This window comes from Pseudophryne corroboree, chromosome 6, assembly GCF_028390025.1.
Source record: "Pseudophryne corroboree isolate aPseCor3 chromosome 6, aPseCor3.hap2, whole genome shotgun sequence".
Taxonomy (NCBI): Eukaryota; Metazoa; Chordata; class Amphibia; order Anura; family Myobatrachidae; genus Pseudophryne; species Pseudophryne corroboree.
In genome coordinates this window covers 314,815,248-314,840,175 of record NC_086449.1, presented here as the reverse complement: position 1 = coordinate 314,840,175, position 24,928 = coordinate 314,815,248, and the positions used below count along the sequence as shown (strand labels likewise).

General features: G+C 47.5%; 1 protein-coding gene and 1 long non-coding RNA gene across 6 annotated transcripts in view; one reads left to right on the top strand and one right to left on the bottom strand.

The window, feature by feature from the left end:
- Window positions 1-4,397, bottom strand: part of LOC134932138 (uncharacterized) — an 86,293-nt gene extending 81,896 nt beyond the window's left edge. For 2 of the 3 annotated variants that reach the window (XR_010179252.1, XR_010179250.1), the window contains exon 1: window positions 4,185-4,393. This is a non-coding gene — a long non-coding RNA (uncharacterized LOC134932138). Of the gene's footprint in view, window positions 1-4,184 lie in introns of all 3 variants that reach the window. The other variant, XR_010179251.1, reaches the window with a different exon arrangement.
- Window positions 4,398-4,479: 82 nt separating this feature from the next.
- BNIP2 (BCL2 interacting protein 2) overlaps window positions 4,480-24,928 on the top strand; it is a 248,109-nt gene continuing 227,660 nt past the window's right edge. For all 3 annotated transcript variants that reach the window (XM_063926259.1, XM_063926258.1, XM_063926257.1), the window contains exon 1: window positions 4,480-4,702. In XM_063926259.1, the coding sequence (XP_063782329.1) occupies window positions 4,641-4,702 (62 nt within the window). In that variant the 5' untranslated portion in view covers window positions 4,480-4,640. The remainder of the gene's footprint in view (window positions 4,703-24,928) is intronic.

Below are 24,928 nucleotides of genomic sequence, written 5' to 3'. Positions count from 1 at the left end.
GAGAGAGGAGGGGCAGTTTCAGGATGGGTCCCCTCCTCTCTAGCTGACCGTGCAGGTCTGCAGACTCTGGCACTGTGCCAGAGACTACTACCCTTGTGCAGGTCTCCAGGAACACGGCACCTGCTCCATGTTTCTGATTTTTATACTGTGCATGCACAAATCACCGGGAAAATAGCCTCTGCACCATTTTCCTAATGACTTGTGCACTGTTGCCACTGCTGATGTGGGACTCCGGAGAGGTAAGTATTAACCATGGGTGCAGGGTGTGTGGTGTGGGCCTCTCTGAACCCAGGGGCCTGTGTGAACTGAACACCCCGCACCCATGATACGCCACTATAAGCTATGATGGTCTCAGTCACTGTGTATGGCTGCTGAGTAAATAAAGCTAAGTATACACCTATACAATCATCGTCATTAATTGTACATGTGTGTATGCAGGAGCATTAGCCAATAAATTACTTATAACGCTCTAGCAAAAAAGTCGCATCGGGAGGTGGCATTTTATGAGTTGCTTAGAAACCCCACCTCATGACCCTTTGAAGAACATAACCACTGAGCTAAACATAGTTCAGCATGTCTGGGGTGCATATATACAGTATCAGATAATCATTGAGGATCAGAGCTTTATCAGATCTGCAGAGAGATCTGTTCAGTGTGTACCTAGTTATATAGGGCCTAATTCAGCATGGATCGCAAAAGCAAAATCTTTCTCTAATGGGCAAAACCAAGTGCACTGCAGGTGGTGAAAATGTAACATGTGCAGAGAGCGTTAAGCTGACATCGCTGGGCTGAAAATCGCTCAGTGCATACACACTGAGTGATTTCCCCCCCTGCCCAGCGATGTCAGCGGGGGTGAACGGCTTTCCATAGCAGGACGCTATGGAAAGCCGTCCACCCCGCTGTTCATGAAGTGGGAGTGCGCATCAGCGCTCATCACTGGTGCATACACACTGGGCGGTTTTGACCTAAAGCAGCTCAACACACCAAAAGTGATCTGCTTTCAGCTCAAAATCGCCCAGTGTGTATGGGCCTTTACATTTGGGTGGGTTATATTGTTTCTGTGCAGGGTAAATACTGGCTGCTTTATTTTTACACTGCAATTTAGATTTCAGTTTGAACACACCCCACCCAAATCTAACTCTCCCTGCACATGTTATATCTGCCCCACCTGCAGTGCACATGGGTTTGCCTGTTAATGAAAGATTTTGCTTTTGCGATCCATGCTGAATTAGGCCCATAGACATTAAAGGTGCATACACACAGTGAGATCCTTGCTATGCCCGATTTTGACTATGGGATTTCCCTTGAACTCCCCCAGAGCCCAGAAGCACTGATTTTGTCTATGTACGATTTTGACTACCGTATATACTCGAGTATAAGTCGACCCGAATATAAGCCGAGGCACCTAATTCTACCACAAAAACCTGGGAAAACTTATTGACTCGAGTATAAGCCTAGGGTGGGAAATGCAGCTCTAGCCGTACACAGCCCTCAGTGCCAGATATGCCCTCATACTGCCAGATATGCCCTCATACTGCCAGATATGCCCCCACAGTGCCAGATATGCCCCCACAGTGCCAGATATGCCCCCACACTGCCAGATATGCCCCCACACTGCCAGATATGCCCACAGTGCCAGATATGCCCCACAGTGCCTGATGTGCCAGATATGCCCTCATGCTGCCACATATGTCCCTCATGCTGCCACATATGACCCTCATGCTGCCACATATGCCCCTCATGCTGCCACATATGCCCCCCATGCTGCCACATATGCCCCCTCATGCTGCCAGATATGTCCCCTCATGCTGCCACATATGCCCCTCATGCTGCCAGATATGTCCCCTCATGATGCCACATATGCCCCCTCATGCTGCCAGATATGTCCCCTCATGCTGCCAGATATGTCCCCTCATGCTGCCACATATGCCCCCTCATGCTGCCAGATATGCCCCCTCATGCTGCCAGATATGTCCCCTCATGCTGCCAGATATGTCCCCTCATGCTGCCAGATATGTCCCCTCATGATGCCACATATGCCCCCTCATGCTGCCAGATATGTCCCCTCATGCTGCCAGATACGTCCCCTCATGCTGCCACATATACCCCCTCATGCTGCCAGATATGCTCCCTCCCCAAGTGCCAGGTATGCCCCACAGTGTTGTTACTTACCCCTCCGTCGATCCCGCGCTGTCTTCTGGAGGGACACGAAGCGCACAGCACGCGCCTCTCCTGTGTCCCTCCTGCATCTTCGGCGGCCGCGGCAGGTCTATTAAAGGAAGTGCCGGTTCGTGATCAGAGGTCACGAACGGGTACTTCCTGTAATAGAACCGCCGCTGCTGCCGCCGGAGATGCAGGAGGGACACAGGAGAGCCGCGCGCTGTGCGCTTCGTGTCCCTCCTTCACACTGCTCTGCCTCTGCCTGTCACTGACTCGAGTATAAGCCGAGGTGGCTTTTTCAGCACAAAAAAAAGTGCTGAAAAAGTCGGCTTATACTCGAGTATATACGGTAAGTGCCAGTTTTGACTATACTTTGTACTAGATAGTCTAGATTGACTTGCTTGCACAGTCTATCTAGCCTTGTGATACAGACCCCACAAGACTGCGCATCGGGATCGAATCAGTATCACAAGCTGCCTAACACCTTGCGATTTCCTCTAACTTTCCTTGCAATTTTGACTATATAGTCAAAATCGAAAGGAGAAATCACACCTTAAGGATAAAGGTCTATTCATGAAGCAGTGAAAAGTGTGGAGAAGTGAGCCTGTGGAGAAGTTGCCCTTGGCAACCAATCAGCATTGAAGTAACATTTATAATTTGCATACTATACAATTGTACAGAGCTGATTGGTTGTCTTGGGCAAATTCTCCACAGGCTCACTGTGCTTATAACAAGGGATAAAACTTGTATATGATAAATGGTGCTCCAGTCAGTCAGCTCCTGTCATGTTTTTGAAAAATGACAGTTGTGAGCTGAATGGTATCCGGTTGATAGTTAGGCAGTCAATAGATAGACACCATGGGGTCGATTCTATTCGGCAACTAATGAATAGCGCCGGGAATTAGCTCCCGACGCTATTCAATTCAGCAACTAATTACCTGCAATTGTCGGGAATTCGGGGGATGAGAAGAGAAACCCGACAAAAGTGCTGCCTCGCGGCCGGCGCGAGGCTGATTCTGTCGGGAATCAGCCTCGCGCCGGGGAGTTAAGTCGGAGAATGCCCGTTCTCCCGACAATTCAACCTGTTTTGTCGGCGAGAACGGGCCATCGCCGACGTAACTAGTTGCTGAATTGAATAGCGTCGGGAGCTAATTCCCGGCGCTATTCATTAGTTGCCGAATAGAATCGACCCCCATATGTTAGACAGACATTAGGTCGACAGGAAAAAGGTAGACGGTACAAAAGGTTAACATGAAAATGCATACCCTTCAACTGTACCTTTTTAATAGGTACAGTACCTTTTTTTTATATAAACTGTAAGTGGCCACGAAAAACTTTATTTAAAATGCATGTAGCCATAGGGATCATTGTGCCTTATAATGCAGGGAAATGCCACTGATGAGCACATTTGAATGTATGTATCTGTGATTTATTTCCCCCCCCCCCCAAGAATGCAACAGCTGCATAATGGGGGTAAGGTGCAATTCAGGGAGAATGTTGCTATTTCAGGGAGTCTCCTGCAGAATGAGGGAGGGTAGGCAAGTATGTGGAGCACTATTACCATCAAAGAATTTAAGGGCCCATTTATCAATGAATTTTATCACTCATTGATAAATGTGCCATTACATTCTTTGAAGGACTTAAATTCTCTAAACATATAGTTGCAGAAGTTTTACAGATGTCACCACCTACATAAATTCCATTTGTGGGTCTTATGAGCGCTACACACTGGCAGATAACGCTGAATGATATGAACATTCTCAACTCGTTCATATCGTTCAGTGTGTAGGCAGCAACGATGCGCGGCCCCGCTCTCATTCAACGTTGGTATCCCGTCGCTTATGCATGCAGGCCAATATGGACAATCTTGTCCATATTAGCATGCACTGCTATGGTGCCGGGTAATGGGGTGAGTGAACAAACTTCACTCCCCCCTCCCACCGCCATGTCGCCGGGGTATCGGCCGACGGCAGAACATCGCCGTATGTGTAGGGCCCATTAGAAACCCAACAGATAATGACTACCTTGTCTTTTGTGTAGCAAGTGCGCCTGGGCCGCCCCATTGCCCCGTGGTGACGTCAGAGGTCCTTTCTCCAACTTGGTTCTAGCCATAACTCTTTTAGTTCATAACTATCTACTCTCCACTATGTTCCGTACCGTTATATCTTAATGACGCCTCTTACGAGAACCAACAACGTTCCGTTACGTCTGCAGCAGGGGGCGCCCTCCGCGGCCTGCGCACCACACGCGCCGCAGTGTCCTACGGGAGTTGAAGTTCAATCCTGAGACAGTATTAGCGAGCTGTACGAGGGAGAACTACAACCCCCATAATGCCGCGCTGCTGCCATTAGTCTCACCAAAGCCTTGGGAGGCTACGGGAGGCTGCCGTGCACAGTGTCAGTTCCTTGCGGGATCCGGCGGCCGGGCCACTCCTTGTTGTGCTTTGTGTCGGTGTCGCCCAGGGCCCGCTACCTGATGACATGATTCAAGGGGATGGGCCTGCAGACATGACCACTGAGGAGTCAGACATACGTGATGCCGGGTGAGTGCGGCGGTGACCCTGATGCGTGTGCCCAAATGCGGGCGGCTATGTTTTTTTGATTTCTCAGGGGTTACAAGTGACCGCTCCTCTATCATGATGGACACAAGCATGTCTGATCATGCACATTTATGTGTATAGCGCCGCATACTCCGTTGTGCTCTACAAAGGAATCCTGAGCTTTAGTAAATATGTTTTGCGTTACGTTAGGTCCGCACTGTGGTAACGTGTTCTACCTGTAGTGTTACACTGCTAACCAATGGTAAGCTAATACATTGTTATTACACTTGGATTCTATTATTAGTATTCCGTTGAATTATGTTGGTAAAGTGCGGCCCATGTTGCCCTTTCTTTCCAACACCTAGGATATGGATGTTAGTAACTTATTTTTTCTGTGAAAAATGTTGTGTGACTTGTTCCCCAGCTATTTGGGTTAGTTATGGGAAAGTACTAATTTATAAAAATAAAAAGTAAATCAGCTTTCAGTTTTTTTTTTTACTCAATAGTGTGTACTAATTATAATTTTTTTTGTCATCGGTCATATTCTTCAGTGGAGAATACTTCATTTACGTTAGTCCCTGTACCAATGTATCTTAGGGGGGCGTTCAATTGTGGGCCAAGGGTGCAAATTAATATTGCTGCAAAATTTCAACTCCAGCAACAGCACCCCAAGTCACACCCTTTGCTGGGCAGGCAAAATTCCACATACGCCCAATCAGTGCTTACTACCTTATGGGGCAGCAAACAGTTTTGTGTGAGAACGGGCTGCCGTACAGCGCGGCTATTGTCATGCTGATTGTTCCTCCCCCTTCCCTTAGAATCTGATCCTTAACACTTATACACACTAGGGTTAATTTTTGCTGTAAGCCAATTAACCTGCCAGTATGCTTTTGGAGTGTGGGAGGAACCTCTTAAACATATGGAGCACATAAAAACTCCACACATACTCCTTTACTGGTAATTATGTTCATGACTTCAGTGCTTTGAGAAAGTAATGACAACCTCTACACCATCCATGCTGCTAAATTATTGACCAAATAATATGGTCTGCGTGTAAAATTAATTGCTAAGGGGGAGAATTCATTTAGAAGCAAGTACCGTAGCTTCCGGGATGAGTGGCCATAGCCATTCAAATGATTGCATCGTGCCCAGAACTTTAGTGGAGGGGTAACATGTTCATGCAAAAATGATGTATGCTGTATTTTGATTGTTGCCATTAAGACACAGATGTGATTTTAAAACCTATGATGATTCATCAATAAAATAGCGACTCTTCAGTTGGGGGAACCTGCGCCACAAAGGACTTATGGTGGGTACACACTATGCGATACGCTCTATGAGCGATATTGTGTAGTGTTTACCCTCCCAGGCTGGGCCACCGACATAGTGCATGCACAGTGCAATACCACATAGTGATGTCATGCTGCAGGTGCCCCGAACATGCTGCTCCTGACGATATAGTCAGATTGAGCAGCATGTACAGGCGACAGCGGGGGTCGTTAACGACCCTTGGGAGCGCACATGGGCCATCACTGGCCGCATACACACTGGGCTATCGCTCCGGAGGGTAAAATTTGCAATAATATTTTCAAAATTGCCAAGTGTGTTCCTACCATCAAGTCACTATTAAATCTGTTGAAGAGAACCTGGATTCCTTTTCCCCTTTCAGCACAGCAAACACCACCAATTGGGCATATTTGATTCTCCGTCCAGCTCATGAAGACTGGCACTGTACACATGCGCAGTGTTGGATTCCGTTGGGAAGTCGTTCACATATATGAAATACTCCTTCAGTGCATCCTGGATCTTACTGGCAGGGACAGCTGTAATTGCTATCGCTGTACCTGCAGATTTTCTATAGTGCATAGAAGGGGAAATTTTGTCTAAAATGATAGACTGTTTATAATTGCAGCAATCAGTTAATAATACATAGGCCCCTAAGTTGTTAGTGCCTTGCAAAAAGTGTCTTCCATACCTCATTAATTATTGATATTAACAATATAACAAACATTTTGTAAATCTATTTGTTCTGTTTTAATAATCTCTGGTGCTTTCAAATTGTCCAAATGTGTATGTGAATTTGCATAAAGGCCAGTACTCACGGGCCAATGCGGGAGAGATGTGTGCTGAGCGAACTGCTCAGCACACATCTCTCCCGGCGCTCAGCACAGCGCGATGTGTGCTGAGCGTGCGGGGGGAGACGGGGGGGGGGCGCTCATTTCACCCAGCGGGTGAAGTGAACGACCTGCTAGATTGGCCTGCAAGCAGGCCAGTCTAGCACCAGCGATAGCGATGCGCGGGGCTGCGCATCGCTATCGCTGTTAGGGCTACACACGGAGCGATCTTGCTGAAAATCTAAACAATCTAGTCAGATTGCTTAGATTATCGCTCCGTGTGTACCCCCTTTAAGAGTTAGGTTCATTAGTACCTTTGCTAATACCCCGTTCACATTGTCATTCCCGGGTCACACCCGGAAATTGGATACGGGTCCTTCCCGGGTGTGACCCGGCATTGGACCTGTGCAGTGGGAACGGGGTGGCTTTCCGACCCGGTAACATGCCGGGTTGGGTTGCCATCCGGGGGCGGGACCAGTGGTGGCATCGGGGACGGAGGTGGTGCTGGAGATGACATCATCTCCGCGCTGCCTCTCCCTATGCTGTGAATGGGTACCTGGTCGCATCGACTCGGGTGACCCGTTCACATTGCGCATAACTCGGGAATAACCCTTCTGTATTCCCGAGTTGAATTACCTGGTCAGGCGATGACCCGTTCACACTGCACAGCAACCCGCGTCGACCCAGCAAAATACCGGGCTGATACTTGGTTATTTGTGCGGTGTGAATGGGGTATGAATGATTTAGTTCCTGTGCACCCCAAAAAAACAAACTGCCAGCATGATCAGTCTTTGCCAATGTGTATAGAGAACGTTCATAAAATGTATTATTGAACCATAATCTTCTCTGGGTTATATATTTATCTAAAGTTATTGCACTATGGAGTTTATTCATAAAAGCTTAGTGCTATTCGCAGAGCAGGTTAGCGCAGAGAAGTACCTGACTTCTCCAGCTGCACCCCTGCTCTTTGGCTGAATCGCATCATCATAATTTTGTATGGTGAGTGCGATTCATAACAGAGCTTTCCGTTCAGCTGCTGTGTTCAGATTTGTCATCTCTGGATGGCATAATCTGAACTTCAGTGCGAAATGGGCAGGTAAGTTGCTTACTTCCCTATCCTCTGCTCCGCCCCTTGATATCCCAGCAGCCTCCCCTGAGCTCAGGCGTATGCGCCTTTGCCACTACGCTTCTCACACTGAAGACAAGACCGCTGGAGCACTGGATACCAGATTGCATCAGCGGGAAGGTAAGTATAGATGAACTGCTTCCTAACAAAGCTATATATCACATCGAACTGATGCGATATGTAGTGAAAAGTAACAATTCAGTCTTTGTTTTGTTTGTTCATGAATAGACCCCCCACTGTATAAGACTTCAGTTTGAAAATTATAATATTTCTGCAGCCCTGCTGCATGATTAGTGATGACACATTGTGGTGTGCTGCTTGGAAACATGCCCCAAAGTAAATTGTATTTATTAAGAAATCTATTCAGTCAGACCTACATGGACAGCTATTTTAGGTCATCTCTTGTCATGTGACACCACATACTTCATTGGTTTGGGCAGAGTTAGCTCTAGGAGTAAACAGAATTTTTTTTTTATTTTTCATTAATGAACTGCACATTGCTGTATTTCTGTCTGCAACACATTAGTCTGCAGTATCCTTTATTTTCTACATGTTTATAGGCTACCCTGAATGCTTCTATATTTTAACTCTGGTAAGAGACTGCTCTGCAGATTGCTTTGCGCTGCAACGAAAGTGTGCATACAGTACTCAGTATTTTGATAAGGACTGGATAAATTAGGCCTTCTATTGCCATGAGTGGGCTTCCAGTAATGTGCAAGCAGCATAGTTTCTATATGGATTTGGCAGGTTTTAGCAAGGACAGATTGTTGACAGTGGACCGTTCCTTTACAAATATAGAGTAGGGGAATGTATGTATACACAGTTTTACAAGTATTTGTGTAGAAGAGGAGGCATTGTCCACAGCATCCAGATTGTCATTGTTAAGATTTTTTTTTTTTTTATTAGACAGTGATAGGCAACCTGATGCAAGTCACTGACTGTATAGTTGACAATCTAACCTTCAAAAAGGCTGCACATTCCACAGAGCCTAATCAACCATTAGACTGCAGCCTAGGGTGCCATAACATGTGGAGGCACCACACAGTTGGCAGCTGGGGAATAAAATTATGACCTAATTCATTCCATGTTGGCAGCAGCCTCACAGTTTCATTAAAGAAGCTTGTTAGTTATTCAGCTGTCCCGAGGTGTGTTTGAGGGAAGTTCTCATGGTAACTACCAGATGGCTGTGGTGATGTGACCATGGCATTAACAAGAGATAAAGTGGAGACGGATAAAGAGTCAAAAATGACCAGCCAATCGGCTCCTAACTGCCATATCACAGGCCCTGTTTTGAAAAATGATAGTTAGGAGCTGGTTGGCTGCTCGTTTATCACTCTTTGGGTGAGATGTACTAAGCCTTGAAAAGTGATACATTTCACGGTGATAAAGTACCAGCCAATCAGTTACTAACTGCCATGTCACAGGCTGGGTTTGAAAAATGACAGGGGCTGGTTGGCTGGTACTTTATCACCGTGTTATTTATCACTTTTCAAGGCTTAGTACATCTGGCCCTTTATTCGTCTCCACTTTATCTCTTGTTAAGGCTTAATACATTTTGGCCCATGTTACTTACAGTTAAAACCATCATGTACATTGTGCTACAGTGATATCTGAGTAGCCTGAAGAAATGCATGCAATTATTTTTGGCGTCTTCCTCACATTCCCCAGAAGCCAAATTCTACCCCACTCTCCACAAGCATCATTAGATGCCAAGATCAGTTATGTAGCCTTCGCTACCTGCATATGATTTCCTGAACATGCACCTGCATTGTGCTCTGTGTATAGTGGCACTACAGGTGTATTAGTCTAAGGAATCTGCAACCCTTTTTATGCCCTAATATTACACATATTCTTAGTAATAAATAAATATTATTTGATCAAAGAGATACCAATTTGTAATAACCAACAGGTAAGTTGTTACAATAAATCTAATAGATAAGCAGAGGGGAGCTACAGGGGGCTGTCTGTTGCCCATCACTGGACAAGGGTCTGTGCAGCTTATTGTGATCAGGATTCATCTCAAACTTTGATATGTCTTTGTTTTTGATGTTTGGGGAATAGAAAACCAAAATTAGTACAGCAGCTGTGAGTGTTGATTTTGCAAGAGGTCGGTGACCTGGTCGTTTGTGTAATTGTTGGTGAGGGCAAAACTCAATTTGAAAGGCGCTTGTGATGCCAATTAGGTAATGGAGGCAAGAAAGAAGCCTTGGGGGCTTATGTAATAGCCTACGAGCTTCAGGGTGTATGGGAACTCCGGCGAGTGTGCCTGTATTTTTTTTAAAAATAATTTGAGTTGATATGCCGGAATTCCCGCACAGCGTGCAGCTCGCAGGCTATTACATAAGTATGAGATTGGGGGACAGGTCAGTGATGTGATGCCCATATCGAACTGGTGTGGGAAAATTGTCATGCTTTTCTGTACAATACAAAATTCATACACCCAGTGGGGTTGATTCAATTCACCGACAGTTGAAGAGCACCGGGAGTAAGCGCCTGTCGCCATTCAACTCAGCTCAAGTTAAGTCGGCGAAGGCCCGTTCTCCCAGACTTAACAGGTGGAATTGTCGGAAGAACGGGCATGCTCCGACTTAACTCCCTGCCGCGATGCTGATTCCCGACAGAATCAGCCTCGCACCGGCCGCACGGCAGCACTTTTGTCGGATTACTTCTCTTATCCCCCGGGGGTGAGAGAAGAATTCCTGACAATTGAGGGTCACTTGTCACTTTATTGAATAGCGCCCGGAGCTAATTCTCGGCGCTATTCAACTGTCGGTGAATTGAATCGACCCCAATGTGTACTAGTACAGTTTAGTCATAGTTATTGCCACCTTTTGTACAAAGTGTTCATACATTTTCCTCAATAAGTGTAAGATTATTTGACATTTTGAATTATTAGCAGCATTCTTGTAATCCAGGACACCAATGTGAAAGATAATGTTTTTATTAAAGAGCAACATTTACAAGCTGCTTCTAACACTGCAGTACACACATGTGAGCTGTACTTATCATGTGAGACCTAGTATAGCATATTATCACTTGACTTGCATTAGTTGTTGAAATATATTCTGCCTCTGTAGACGATACTAACTTTCTGGTGGACTGGGACCTTGGACAATCCCTTAACATGGACAAGTAACAACTTGTTAATTTCTGATTATTTGTTCTCCAGCCCAAACAGCATCCACATATTAGTCTGTGAGTTTAATGTTGTCTTTTGCTGGTATTTCCAGTTTCATGTTTTGAGTCTAATATAAGTATGACTCTACTGCATTCCAGTCTCTTTGTCGAACCTTACTTGCACGTCAACAGGGAATTCCTATTGTATCTGCAATATCTGGACGTGTGGTGGTTGCCAAATAAAACGAACGCCCCCCCCCCACCCCCATTGCAAGTAGCACACCTTTTGGTTTCTGTCATCACAAACTGCTTTGGTTATGTCAAAGGGATTGCTCTGGTTTTAGCAGCATAGTTGAGTTTTTAATGGCAATGTTTCTCAGGCTGAACTATTTGTGAAATGTACAAATTGAGTGATGGTCTTTGACAGTAGCCACACATCTTCTGGTTATTACATTGCTGGTTCCTTGGTGTATCCTCTTGGTCTTGCTATTTCCTACAATTCTTTCCGTTGCACGAACTTTCCACATGTCATGCTTTTGTTTTGGATCATTTATATTCTAACATGCAGCACAGGGTTCTTTCACTGCTTGTATGCAGTTTCCTCTGTAGCCTTGCCGTATAGCTGGAACTCAAAATGAACCAGAAGACAGGTCAGTAGCCAACAGTCACTCATAGGATGTGCCCCATCTAACGCACTTCAGCAAAATGACATCTTTATCAAGTGTCTGTATACAATATACAAATATAACAGATGCAAGAATACAATGAAGCATGAGAGCACATGAAAGTAATGAATCCTATTAAAATGTCTCCCTCACTCAGTTCTTTTATTCCATCCGCGTATTCCTGTATTACTTGTTTTTCTTTTTCTCTTTAAAGTATTTCAGTGTACAGTAAGGTTTCTTTACCATCTATTTACATATACAGTCCACACAACATTTGAAAAATACATACATGAAAAGGCAAACACCGAAATCAGCACATACCATAGTTCCCGTGACCAGGGTCTGAGTAAAGGACCATAGGCTAATTGGCAGAGCACTGCGGTTGGCAGAGCGCCGTGGTTGAACAGAATACAGCAAGAATTTTGTTAGTCTCCGGGTAATTTTTTTTCTCATACGTCCTAGAGGATGCTGGGGACTCCGTAAGGACCATGGGGTATAGACGGGATCCGCAGGAGACATGGGCACACTATAAGACTTTGAATGGGTGTGAACTGGCTCCTCCCTCTATGCCCCTCCTCCAGACCTCAGTTAGACTCTGTGCCCAGGAGTGACTGGACACACACTATGGGAGCTCCACAGAGTTTCTCTAAAGACTTTATTGTTAGGTTTATTTTCAGGGAGACCTGCTGGCTACAGGCTCCATGCATCGTGGGACTGAGGGGAGAGAAGTCAGACCTACTTCTTCTTAGTTAAGGGCTCTGCTTCTTAGGCTACTGGATACCATTAGCTCCAGAGGGTTCGATCACTTGGTTCGCCTAGCTGCTTGTTCCCGGAGCCGCGCCGTCACCCCCCTCACAGAAGCCAGAAGAAAGAAGCCGGGTGAGTATGAGAAGAACAGAAGACATCAGACGGCAGAAGACTTCAGTAACGGAGGTAAGCGCAGCGCTCCATGCTCCCACACACCAACGGCACTCACAGGGTGCAGGGCGCTGGGGGGGGAGCGCCCTGGGCAGCAGTTACTGAGTCTCTCTTTTTCACTGGCAAGAAGTCGTATTCAGGCCCCGGCACCGGGTACATTACCCCCGCCAGTATACAGCAGCGATCGCGCTGCGCGCCATTGCTTAGCCCTCACAGCAGTGTTCAGCGCCATTTTCTCTCTGTCCCCGCCAAGAAAGTGTACAAACAAAGGGGGGCACAGATTTTTAGTGTTGTATTGAGGGATATATAACACTATTTAGAAAGAGGCATATAATCATTGTTGTGCGTGTTTCTCTGTGTGTTCCCTGTCAGAATACCCACTATAGTCCACGTGTCTACTCAAACAGCTATGGGAATCACTGTCGGCATCGCTGACGCCTGTTGGTACTTGATGCTGTACGTGCAGAGTCAACAGTTCGGTAGTTGTATGCTTGTCAAAAGTAAACACTGTATGAGAAACACAGTAGTATGTGGGTGACCCTGTCGGCACCAACTGCTATTACTGGGGGTAAATTAACATGCTGTAACTGCCTTATGCCTGTATATATATTTATATGTATGGTGCGGTTCCATGGGCCTGTAGCTCGTGCACAGACTCTGTAGTATATGTGGGGGAGCGTTATTAAAATTATTTACGTATACTCCCCTCGGACCCCTCAGGGTCGCAAGAATGTTATTTTGCCTGGTTACTACTCCCTGCTGTCGACGACTGCTGGGTTTTCTGTCGCCCATAAGGTTTCCTGTTGGATCCACAATTGGGGCATTCAGTACATGGTCATACACATTCAGAACACATTAATGTCACTAGGGACCCGATGGTTCCGGACAATCCGCTTATATGTATGTTATATATAGGATAGGTGTGTTTTTTGTGTATTGCATTATGTATATTTACATTATGTTTATAATGAAATGTTCCTTCTCTGTGCTGGTTGCTCTGTTGATAAAGCTCTAGGTCGGCCGTGACGAATTGGTCTCAGATCCTCACAAGGAGGCCGAATGTTTATTCTTTTCCCGTCGCGGATAGAATACTGTGAAAGTCAACTCCTGGTCGACACAGGGCCCTGTCACAAAGGATCGTATACAGGAAGCTAAGTGATACTTTATTTCTATGCTTTGGGCTTATTTGCATTACGTGCACATGAGGGAGTGTTTATATTTGAAAAGGCATCCGATAGAATTACCCGAAAGAGAGAGGGGATGTTCATTATGTTGGTTCTTCTCTATAACATTGCGTCAGGCTGCCGTGCGTATACAGGAGTGGCCGGGGGAATGCTGAGGCTGACTCCGAGAGATACTGGAGTTTCTTCCTGGGACGGTGTACCGCTATTGGGGATGCCTCAGTTCAGTCAATCTTGGCGGATACTGCTGGTAAGTCTAACTTCGTGAGTTAGTCTCCTTCACAACGGTTGGTGACGCATTCTTTTGTGGGATGCAGTCGTTTTAACCGGTTCGATACTGTTCTTTTTTTCCTTTTCTGTGCAAACAGTGGAAGGTGTAAAGGTAAGAGTTCTGCAGCCTTGTTAGGTTCGCAGAAGCTGATGTTTTCTGTTTCTACCACATGTCGCTGAGTCTATCTGGCTGGAGCCCACTCCGGTGGAGACTCGTCTACTACTTTTCAATCAGTCCGAGAATAGACTAGGACCTGCGAGTTAATTATAGAATCCAAAGGGGGACATTCTGGCGTTACAGATGTTTCCCCTCACTGATTTTTCTAATAGATCTTGCCGTTTCCCCTCTGGAAGGGGAGGTAGTACGCGACGCAATACCAGAGGTGCGTCAGGTTCAGGGATTTGTCCTGCTGTCCCTGTTTAAAAAAACAAAAACAAAAAAACTAAGAGGTTTAAATGCGTTGTTCTCCGCATTCAGATTACCTGGGTGGATATCCAGGATTGTCTTTGCCATTTCACCGGAATGATGGCAGTGGGATGGTATTCTTTCAATAGTAAGAGCCATTGTTGTTCTGTACTGGGACACTCTCCTGATTAAGGCGAGGTTAAGACACAAGTGGTACAAATCGTTATTTCTCTGACGTCCTAGTGGATGCTGGGGACTCCGTAAGGACCATGGGGAATAGCGGCTCCGCAGGAGACTGGGCACAGAAGTAAAGCTTTAGAACTACCTGGTGTGCACTGGCCCCTCCCCCTATGACCCTCCTCCAAGCCTCAGTTAGATTTTTGCGCCCGAACGAGAAGGGTGCACACTAGGTGGCTCTCCTGAGCTGCTTAGTGAAAAGTTTAGTTTTAGGTTTTTTATGTTCAGTGAGACCTGCTGGCAACAGGCTCACTGCATCGAGGGACTAAGGGGAGAAGAAGCGAACTCACCTGCGTGCAGAGTGGATTGGGCTTCTTAGGCTACTGGACATTAGCTCCAGAGGGACCGATCACAGGCCCAGCCATGGATAGGTCCCAGAGCCGCGCCGCCGGCCCCCTTACAGAGCCAGAAGACAGAAGAGGTCCGGAAAATCGGCGGCAGAAGACGTCCTGTCTTCAACAAGGTAGCGCACAGCACTGCAGCTGTGCGCCATTGCTCTCGGCACACTTCACACTCCGGTCACTGAGGGTGCAGGGCGCTGGGGGGGGGCGCCCTGAGACGCAATAAAAACACCTTGGATGGCAAAAAATGCATCACATATAGCTCCTGGGCTATATGGATGAATTTAACCCCTGCCAGAATACACAGAAAAACGGGAGATAGGCTCCGCCCCCTTCTCGGCGGCCTTATCTCCTCAGCACACTGGCGCCATTTTCCCTCACAGCTCCGTTGGAGGGAAGCTCCCTGGCTCTCCCCTGCAGTCACTACACTACAGAAAGGGTTAAAAAAGAGAGGGGGGCACTAATTACGCGCAGTATTAAAAATACAGCAGCTATAAGGGGAAAAACACTTATATAAGGTTATCCCTGTATATATATGGCGCTCTGGTGTGTGCTGGCAAACTCTCCCTCTGTCTCCCCAAAGGGCTAGTGGGGTCCTGTCCTCTATCAGAGCATTCCCTGTGTGTGCTGTGTGTCGGTACGTTTGTGTCGACATGTATGAGGAGAAAAATGATGTGGAGACGGAGCAGATTGCCTGTAATAGTGATGTCACCCCCTAGGGGGTCGACACCTGAGTGGATGAACTGTTGGAAGGAATTACGTGACAGTGTCAGCTCTGTATAAAAGACCGTGGTTGACATGAGACAGCCGGCTACTCAGCTTGTGCCTGTCCAGACGTCTCATAGGCCGTCAGGGGCTCTATAGCGCCCGTTACCTCAGATGGCAGATATAGACGCCGACACGGATACTGACTCCAGTGTCGACGGTGAAGAGACAAATGTGACTTCCAGTAGGGCCACACGTTACATGATTGAGGCAATGAAAAATGTTTTACACATTTCTGATAATACGAGTACCACCAAAAAGGGGTATTATGTTCGGTGAGGAAAAACTACCTGTAGTTTTCCTGAATCTGAGAAATTAAATGAGGTGTGTGATGATGCGTGGGTTTCCCCCGATAACAACTGATAATTTCTAAAATGTTATTGGCATTATATCCTTTCCCGCCAGAGGTTAGGGTGCGTTGGGAAACACCCCCTAGGGTGGATAAAGCGCTCACACGCTTGTAAGAACAAGGGCTCTACCCTCTCCTGAGATGGCCGCCCTTAAGGATCCTGCTGATAGAAAGCAGGAGGGTATCCTAAAATGTATTTACACACATACTGGTGTTATACTGCGACCAGCAATCGCCTCAGCCTGGATGTGCAGTGCTGGGTTGGCGTGGTCGGATTCCCTGACTGAAAATATTGATACCCTAGATAGGGACAGTATATTATTGCCTATAGAGCATTTAAAAGATGCATTTCTATATATGCGTGATGCACAGCGGAATATTTGCCGACTGGCATCAAGTCTAAGTGCGTTGTCCATTTCTGCCAGTAGAGGGTTATGGACACGACAGTGGTCAGGTGATGCGGATTCCAAACGGCATTTGGAAGTATTGCCTTATTAAGGGGAGGAGTTATTTGGGGTCGGTCTTTCAGACCTGGTGGCCACGGCAACAGCTGGGAAATCCACGTTTGTACCCCAGGTCGCCTCTCAACATAAGAAGACGCCGTATTATCAGGCGCAGTCCTTTCGTGGGCAAGCGGGCAAAAGGTTCCTCATTTCTGCCCCGTGACAGAGGGAGAGGAAAAAGGCTGCAGAAATCAGCCAGTTCCCAGGAACAGAAGCCCTCTCCCGCCTCTGCCAAGCCCTTAGTATGACGCTGGGGCTTTACAAGCAGAATCAGGCATGGTGGGGCCCCGTCTCAATGAATTTCAGCGCGCAGTGGGCTCACTCGCAATTAGACCCCTGGATCCTTCAGGTGATATCTCAGGGGTACAAATTGGAATTCGAGACGTCTCCCCCTCGCCGTTTCCTAAAGTCGGCTTTACCGATGTCTCCCTCTGACAGGGAGGCAGTTTTGGAAGCCATTCACAAGCTGTATTCCCAACAGGTGATAATCAAGGTACCCCTCCTGCAACAGGGAACGGGGTATTATTCCACACTGTTGTGGTACCGAAGCCGGACGGCTCGGTGAGACCGATTCTAAATCTAAAATCTTGAATACTTACATACGGAGGTTCAAATTCAAGATTGAGTCACTCAGAGCAGTGATTGCGAACCTGGAAGAAGGGGACTACATGATGTCTCGGGACATCAAGGATGCTTACCTTCATGTCCCAATTTACCCTTCTCACCAAGGGTACCTCAGGTTTGTGGTACAGAACTGTCACTATCAGTTTCAGACGCTGCCGTATGGATGGTCCACGGCACCCCGGGTCTTTACCAAGGTAATGGCCGAAATGATGATACTCCTTCGAAGGAAGGGAATTTTAGTTATCCCTTACTTGGACGATTCCCTGATAAGGGTAAGATCCAGGGAACAGTTGGAGGTCGGTGTAGCACTATCTCAGGTAGTGTTGCGGCAGCACGATTGGATTCTCAATATTCCAAAATCGCAGCTGATTCCGACGACTCGTCTTCTGTTCCTAGGGATGATCCTGGACACAGTCCAGAAAAAGGTGTTTCTCCCGGAGGAGAAAGTCAGGGAGTTATCCGAGCTAGTCGGGAACCTCCTATAACCGAGCCAAGTCTCAGTACATCAATGAAAGGGTTCTGGGAAAAATGGTGGCTTCCTACGAAGCAATCCTATTCGGCAGATTCCACGCAAGAACTTTCCAGTGGGACCTGCTGGACAAATGGTCCGGGTCGCATCTTCAGATGCATCAGCGGATAACCCTGTCACCAAGCACAAGGGTGTCTCTCCTGTGGTGGTTGCAGAGTGCTCATCTTCTAGAGGGCCGCAGATTCGACATTCAGGACTGGGTCCTGGTGACCACGGATGCCAGCCTGCGAGGCTGGGGAGCAGTCACACAGGGAAGGAATTTCCAGAGCTTATGGTCAAGCCTGGAGACATCACTTCACATAAATATCCTGAAGCTAAGGGCCATTTACAATGCTCTAAGCTCAGCAAGACCTCTGCTTCAAGGTCACCCGGAGTTGATCCATTCGGACAACATCACGGCAGTCACCCACGTAAACAGACAGGGTGACACAAGAAGCAGGAGGGCAAGGCAGAAGCTGCAAGGATTCTTCGCTGGGCGGAAAATCATGTGATAGCACTGTCAGCAGTATTCATTCCGGGAGTGGACAACTGGGAAGCAGACTTCCTCAGCAGACACGACCCCCACCCGGGAGAGTGGGGACTTCACCCAGAAGTCTTCCACATGTTTATAAAACTCGACAAGTATTGCGCCAGGTCAAGGGACCCTCAGGCAATAGCTGTAGACGCTCTGGTAACACAGTGGGTGTACCAGTCAGTGTATGTGTTCCCTCCTCTGCCTCTCATACCCAAGGTACTGAGAATTATAAGATGGAGAGGAGTAAGCACTATATTCGTGGCTCCGGATTGGCCAAGAAGGACTTGGTAACCGGAACTTCAAGAGATGCTCACGGAGGATCCGTGGCCTCTACCTCTAAGAAGGGACCTGCTCCAGCAAGGACCCTGTCTGTTCCAAGACTTACCGCGGCTGCATTTGACGGCATGGCGGTTGAACGCCGGATCCTGAAGGAGAAAGGCATTCCGGATGAAGTCATTCCTATCCTGATCAAAGCCAGGAAAGATATAACCGCAAAACATTATCACCGCATTTGGCGAAAATATGTTGCGTGGTGCGAGGCCAGTAAGGCCCCGACGGAGGAATTTTCAACTAGGTCGATTCCTACATTTCCTGCAAACAGGAGTGTCTATGGGCCTGAAATGGGGGTCCATTAAGGTTCAAATTTCGGCCCTGTCAATTTTCTTCCAAAAAGAACTAGCTTCAGTCCCTGAAGTTCAGACGTTTGTGAAAGGGGTACTGTATATACAGCCTCCTTTTGTGCCTCCAGTGGCACCTTGGGATATAAATGTAGTTTTTGGGTTCCAAAAGTCACATTGGTTTGAACCACTTAAATATGTGGAGTTAAAATATCTCACATGGAAAGTGGTCATGCTGTTGGCCCTGGCCTGGGCCAGGTGCGTGTCAGAATTGGCGGCTTTATCCTGTAAAAGCCCTCATCTGATTTTCCATTCGGACAGGGCGGAATTGAGGACTTGTCCTCAGTTTCTCCCTAAGGTGGTTTTCAGCGTTTCACCTGAATCAACCTATTGTGGTGCCTGCGGCTACTAGGGACTTGGAGGACTCCAAGTTGCTAGACGTTGTCAGGGCCCTGGAAATATAGGTTTCCAGGACGGCTGGAGTCAGAAAATCTGACTCGTTGTTTATTCTGTATGCACCCAACAAGCTGGGTGCTCCTGCTTCTAAGCAGACTATTGCTCGTTGGATTTGTAGTACAATTCAGCTTGCACATTCTGTGGCAGGCCTGCCACAGCCAAAATCTGTAAAAGCCCATTCCACAAGGAAGGTGGGCTCATCTTGGGCGGCTGCCCGAGGGGTCTCGGCTTTACAACTTTGCCGAGCAGCTACTTGGTCAGGAGCAAATACGTTTGTAAAATTCTACAAAATTGATACCCTGGCTGAGGAGGACCTGGAGTTCTCTCATTTGGTGCTGCAGAGTCATCCGCACTCTCCCGCCCGTTTGGGAGCTTTGGTATAATCCCCATGGTCCTTACGGAGTCCCCAGCATCCACTAGGACGTCAGAGAAAATAAGAATTTACTTACCGATAATTCTATTTCTCGTAGTCCGTAGTGGATGCTGGGTGCCCATCCCAAGTGCGGATTGTCTGCAATACTGGTACATAGTTATTGTTACCAAAAAATCGGGTTATTGCTGTAGTGAGCCATCTTTTCTAGAGGCTCCTCTGTTATCAAGCTGTTAACTGGGTTTAGATCACAAGTTATATGGTGTGATTGGTGTGGCTGGTATGAGTCTTACCCGGGATTCAAAATCCTTCCTTATTGTGTACGCTCGTCCGGGCACAGTATCCTAACTGAGGCTTGGAGGAGGGTCATAGGGGGAGGGGCCAGTGCACACCAGGTAGTTCTAAAGCTTTACTTTGGTGCCCAGTCTCCTGCGGAGCCGCTATTCCCCATGGTCCTTACGGAGTCCCCAGCATCCACTACGGACTACGAGAAATAGAATTATCGGTAAGTAAATTCTTATTTTTTTCTCTGACTGTTCTTCAACACAGGGGAGGGCTGTTATTCCCAACGACGCAGGCGTCGGAGGTGGGTATCAGAGTAGATACGGAACGGTTGAAGTTCTGTGTGTTCCTGTGGAAAGAGGTCTGAGGATCCGGAGTCGGATCAGATTTGCAGTGACAATCCATCAATATGTTCCGTTGATGAAGAAGATCGGTGCGGCCTCAGAGGCCTTGTCGGTGAGCAGGTCAAATGCCAGAGTGGTTTTCACGGGGCCAGTTGGAAATGTGGTCCGGGTCTCACCTGCGCATGCGCCGGAATATAATCCTAATGGTCAGGTTTACGCTCCTGTGGTGTCTGCTCAATTCTCACCTCCTAGAGGGACGAAGGTTCGGAATCCAGGATGAGATCCTGTTGTCCATGCATGCGGATCTCCGAGACTGGGGAGCAGTCCGTGCAAGTGAAGTATTTCCAGAGGGAAAGGTCAAGCTGGGAAGCTTGTCTGCAATAAGCTTTCTTAAATTAAGAGCTATTTTCAATGAACATATGCTTCGTGATCTGCCCGTTTTAATTCTGTCGGACGACTTGACAGCAGTGGTGTAAGTAAGCCGCTAGGGCAGAACAAGGAGCAAAGCGGCAATGGCAGATGCCGAAAAAGTTTCCCGCTTGGTGGAAAGACTGATAACCGCTATATTAGCAGTCTTCGTTCCGGATGTGAACGACGGAGAAATAGATTCCTCTGCAGACGCGATCTCCATTCGGGAGAAATACGGTCGTCATCGAGAAGTTTTCACTGAAACGACAAGTCTTTGAGGAGTGCCTCAATTGGACATGTTGGCGTCTCACCTCAACGAGAGATCTCAGAGATATTGTTCCAGGTCAGAGGACACTCAAACTATAACGGTGGACGTCCTCCGGACACCTTGGGTGTTTTCAGTTCTATGTGTTCCCTCCGTTTTCACTCTTCTGAAGGTGATAAACGTAAGAAGAACAAAGGTTCTGGTGATCCTCATTGTTCCGGTCTAAACGAGGAGGGCTTGGTATCCAGTTCTTCAGGATTTACTCATAGAAGATCCCTGGCCTCTTCCTCTATGTGAGGAACGGTTTCAACAAGATCAGGGCGTGTATCAAAACTTGCCGCGGCTGCGTTTGAAGGCGTGGCGGTTGAACACCATATCCTAACCAGAATGGATATTCCCAGTGAAGTCGTTTTCACACTTTTTTTCGAGCTAGAAGAGAAGTAACGGCAAAGCCTTACCACCGTGTTTGGAGAAAATGTGTGAATCCAAGAAGGCTACGACGGAAGATTTCAGCTGGCTCGTTCTTCTCCATTCTTTGCAAGCAGGTGTGGGTGCAGGCCTAAAGTTAGGCTCCATTTCAGTGCGGTTTTGGCCTTATACATTTTCTTTCAAGAAAATAATTGGCAACCTTTCCGGAAGTTCCGACCTTCGTGGAAGGAGTACTGCACAGCCAACCTCCTTTTGTGCCACCATTGGAACCGTGGGCCCTTGACGTGGTGTTGCGTTTTCTTGTGTCAAAATGTTTGGAACCTTTATGAAAGGTTGTGTTAAAATTTCTCTCTTGGAGAGTGGTCATGCTTTTGGCTTTGGCGTACGCAAGGCGGATGTCGGAAGTAGCGGCTGGGTCTCACAAGAGCCCCTGGTTGATCTTCCAGGTGGATAGAGCGGAATTGAGAACTCTGATAATAGTTCCGCCAAAAGTGGTTTCGGTGTTTCGCAGAAACCTGCCTATTTGATGCCTGTGGTTGCTTCAGCATTGGCTGATTCAAGGTCTCTCGATGTAGTTAGGGCTTTGGTTATTTATGTCGCCAATTTGGCTCAGATTGGGGAAACAGAGGCTCTGTTTGTCCGGTATGCCCCAGCATGATTGGGGCGCCTGCGTCTCTGCGGTCTGTTACACGCTGGATCTGTGATACGATTCGGCGTGCTCGTTCTACGGCTGGATTGCAGTTACCGAAGTCGGTGGTGACCCATTCTACTAGGTAGATGCCCGAGGAGTCTCGCCGGTTCAACTTTGCTGAGTGGATACTTGGTCGGGTTCAAACACTTTGGCTAAGCTGTACAAGTTTGATACCCTGGCTGATGGGGACCTCATGTTTGCTCAATCGGTGCTGCAGAGTCGTCCGCACGCTCCCACCCGATCTGGAGCTTTGTTATAAACCCCATGGTCCTTACGGAGTCCCCAGCATCCTCTAGGACGTATGAGAATATAGGATTTTAATACCTACCGGTAAATCCTTTTCTCTTAGTCCATAGAGGATGCTGGGCGCCCATCCCAGTGCGTACTGTGTCTGCAGGTATTGGTTATGGTTACACTCTTGTGGTGTTTGTTTTCTGTCAGGCTGTTGCTGACGTTGTGCATGCCATGGCATGCGGTGTCTTATTATTGGTTGTGTTGACACACTGGTTGTGTTACATATTTTCTCAGCATGTGGCTGTGTATTGTTCATGCCGTTGGCTGGTATTCTATTGAATGCCACGTTCTGCGGTATGTTCATGGTGTGAGCTGGTATGACACTCACCGTGTTTAAACAATAAATTCTTTCCTCTAAATGTCCGTCTCCCTGGGCACAGTTTTCTAACTGAGGTCTGGAGGAGGGGCATAGAGCCAGTTCACACCCATTCAAAGTCTTATAGTGTGCCCATGTCTCCTGCGGAGCCCGTCTATACCCCATGGTCCTTACGGAGTCCCCAGCATCCTCTACGGACTAAGAGAAAAGGATTTACCGGTAGGTATTAAAATCCTATTTCTCTGACGTCCTAGTGGATGCTGGGACTCCGTCAGGACCATGGGGAATAGCGGCTCCGCAGGAGACAGGGCACAAAATTTAAAAGTTTGACCACTAGGTGGTGTGTACTGGCTCCTCCCCCTATGACCCTCCTCCAAGCCTCAGTTAGGTTTTTGTGCCCGTCCGAGCAGGGTGCAATCTAGGTGGCTCTCCTAAAGAGCTGCTTAGAAAAAGTTTGTTAGGTTTTTTATTTTCAGTGAGTCCTGCTGGCAACAGGCTCACTGCAACGAGGGACTTAGGGGAGAAGAAGTGAACTCACCTGCGTGCAGGATGGATTTGCTTCTTAGGCTACTGGACACTAGCTCCAGAGGGACGATCACAGGTACAGCCTGGATGGGTCACCGGAGCCGCGCCGCCGACCCCCTTGCAGATGCCGAATAGAGAAGAGGTCCAGAAACCGGCGGCAGAAGACGTCTCAGTCTTCATGAGGTAGCGCACAGCACTGCAGCTGTGCGCCATTGCTCTCCGCACACTTCACACCAGCGGTCACTGAGGGTGCAGGGCGCTGGGGGGGGCGCCCTGGGCAACAATGTAATATACCTATTCTGGCTAAAATATATCACATATAGCCCCTGGGGCTATATGGATGTATTTAACCCCTGCCAGGTTCCAAAAAAAACGGGAGAAGAAGCCTGCCGAAAAGGGGGCGGGGCCTATTCTCCTCAGCACACAGCGCCATTTTCCTGCCCAGCTCCGCTGCGAGGAAGGCTCCCAGGACTCTCCCCTGCACTGCACTACAGAAACAGAGTAAAAACAGAGAGGGGGGGCACTTATTGGCGATATTTATAATATTTGAGCTGCTATAAAGGGAACACACTTATTAAGGTTGTCCCTATATATATTTATAGCGCTTGGGTGTGTGCTGGCAAACTCTCCCTCTGTCTCCCCAAAGGGCTAGTGGGGTCCTGTCTTCTATCGGAGCATTCCCTGTGTGTCTGCTGTGTGTCGGTACGTGTGTCGACATGTATGAGGACGATGTTGGCGTGGAGGCGGAGCAATTGCCTGTAATGGTGATGTCACCCCCTAGGGAGTCGACACCAGAATGGATGGCTTTGTTTATGGAATTACGGGATAGTGTCAGCACGCTACAAAAGTCGGTTGACGACATGAGACAGCCGGCAAACCAGTTAGTACCTGTCCAGGCGTCTCAGACACCGTCAGGGGCTGTAAAACGCCCTTTACCTCAGTCGGTCGACACAGACCCAGACACTGACACTGAATCCAGTGTCGACGGTGAAGAAACAAACGTATTTTCCAGTAGGGCCACACGTTATATGATCACGGCAATGAAGGAGGCTTTGCATATCTCTGATACTGCAAGTACCACAAAAAGGGGTATTTATGTGGGGTGTGAAAAAACTACCGATAGTTTTTCCTGAATCAGAGGAACTGAATGAAGTGTGTGATGAAGCGTGGGTTACCCCAGATAGAAAACTGCTAATTTCAAAGAAGTTATTGGCATTATACCCTTTCCCGCCAGAGGTTAGGGCGCGCTGGGAAACACCTCCTAGGGTGGATAAGGCGCTCACACGCTTATCAAAGCAAGTGGCGTTACCGTCTCCTGATACGGCCGCCCTCAAGGATCCAGCTGATAGGAGGCTGGAGAATACATTGAAAAGTATATACACACATACGGGTGTTCTACTGAGACCAGCAATCGCCTCAGCCTGGATGTGCAGTGCTGGCGTGGCTTGGTCGGAGTCACTGTCTGAAAATATTGATACCCTGGATAGGGACAGTATTTTACTGACTATAGAGCAGTTAAAGGATGCATTTCTTTATATGCGAGATGCACAGAGAGATATTTGCACTCTGGCAT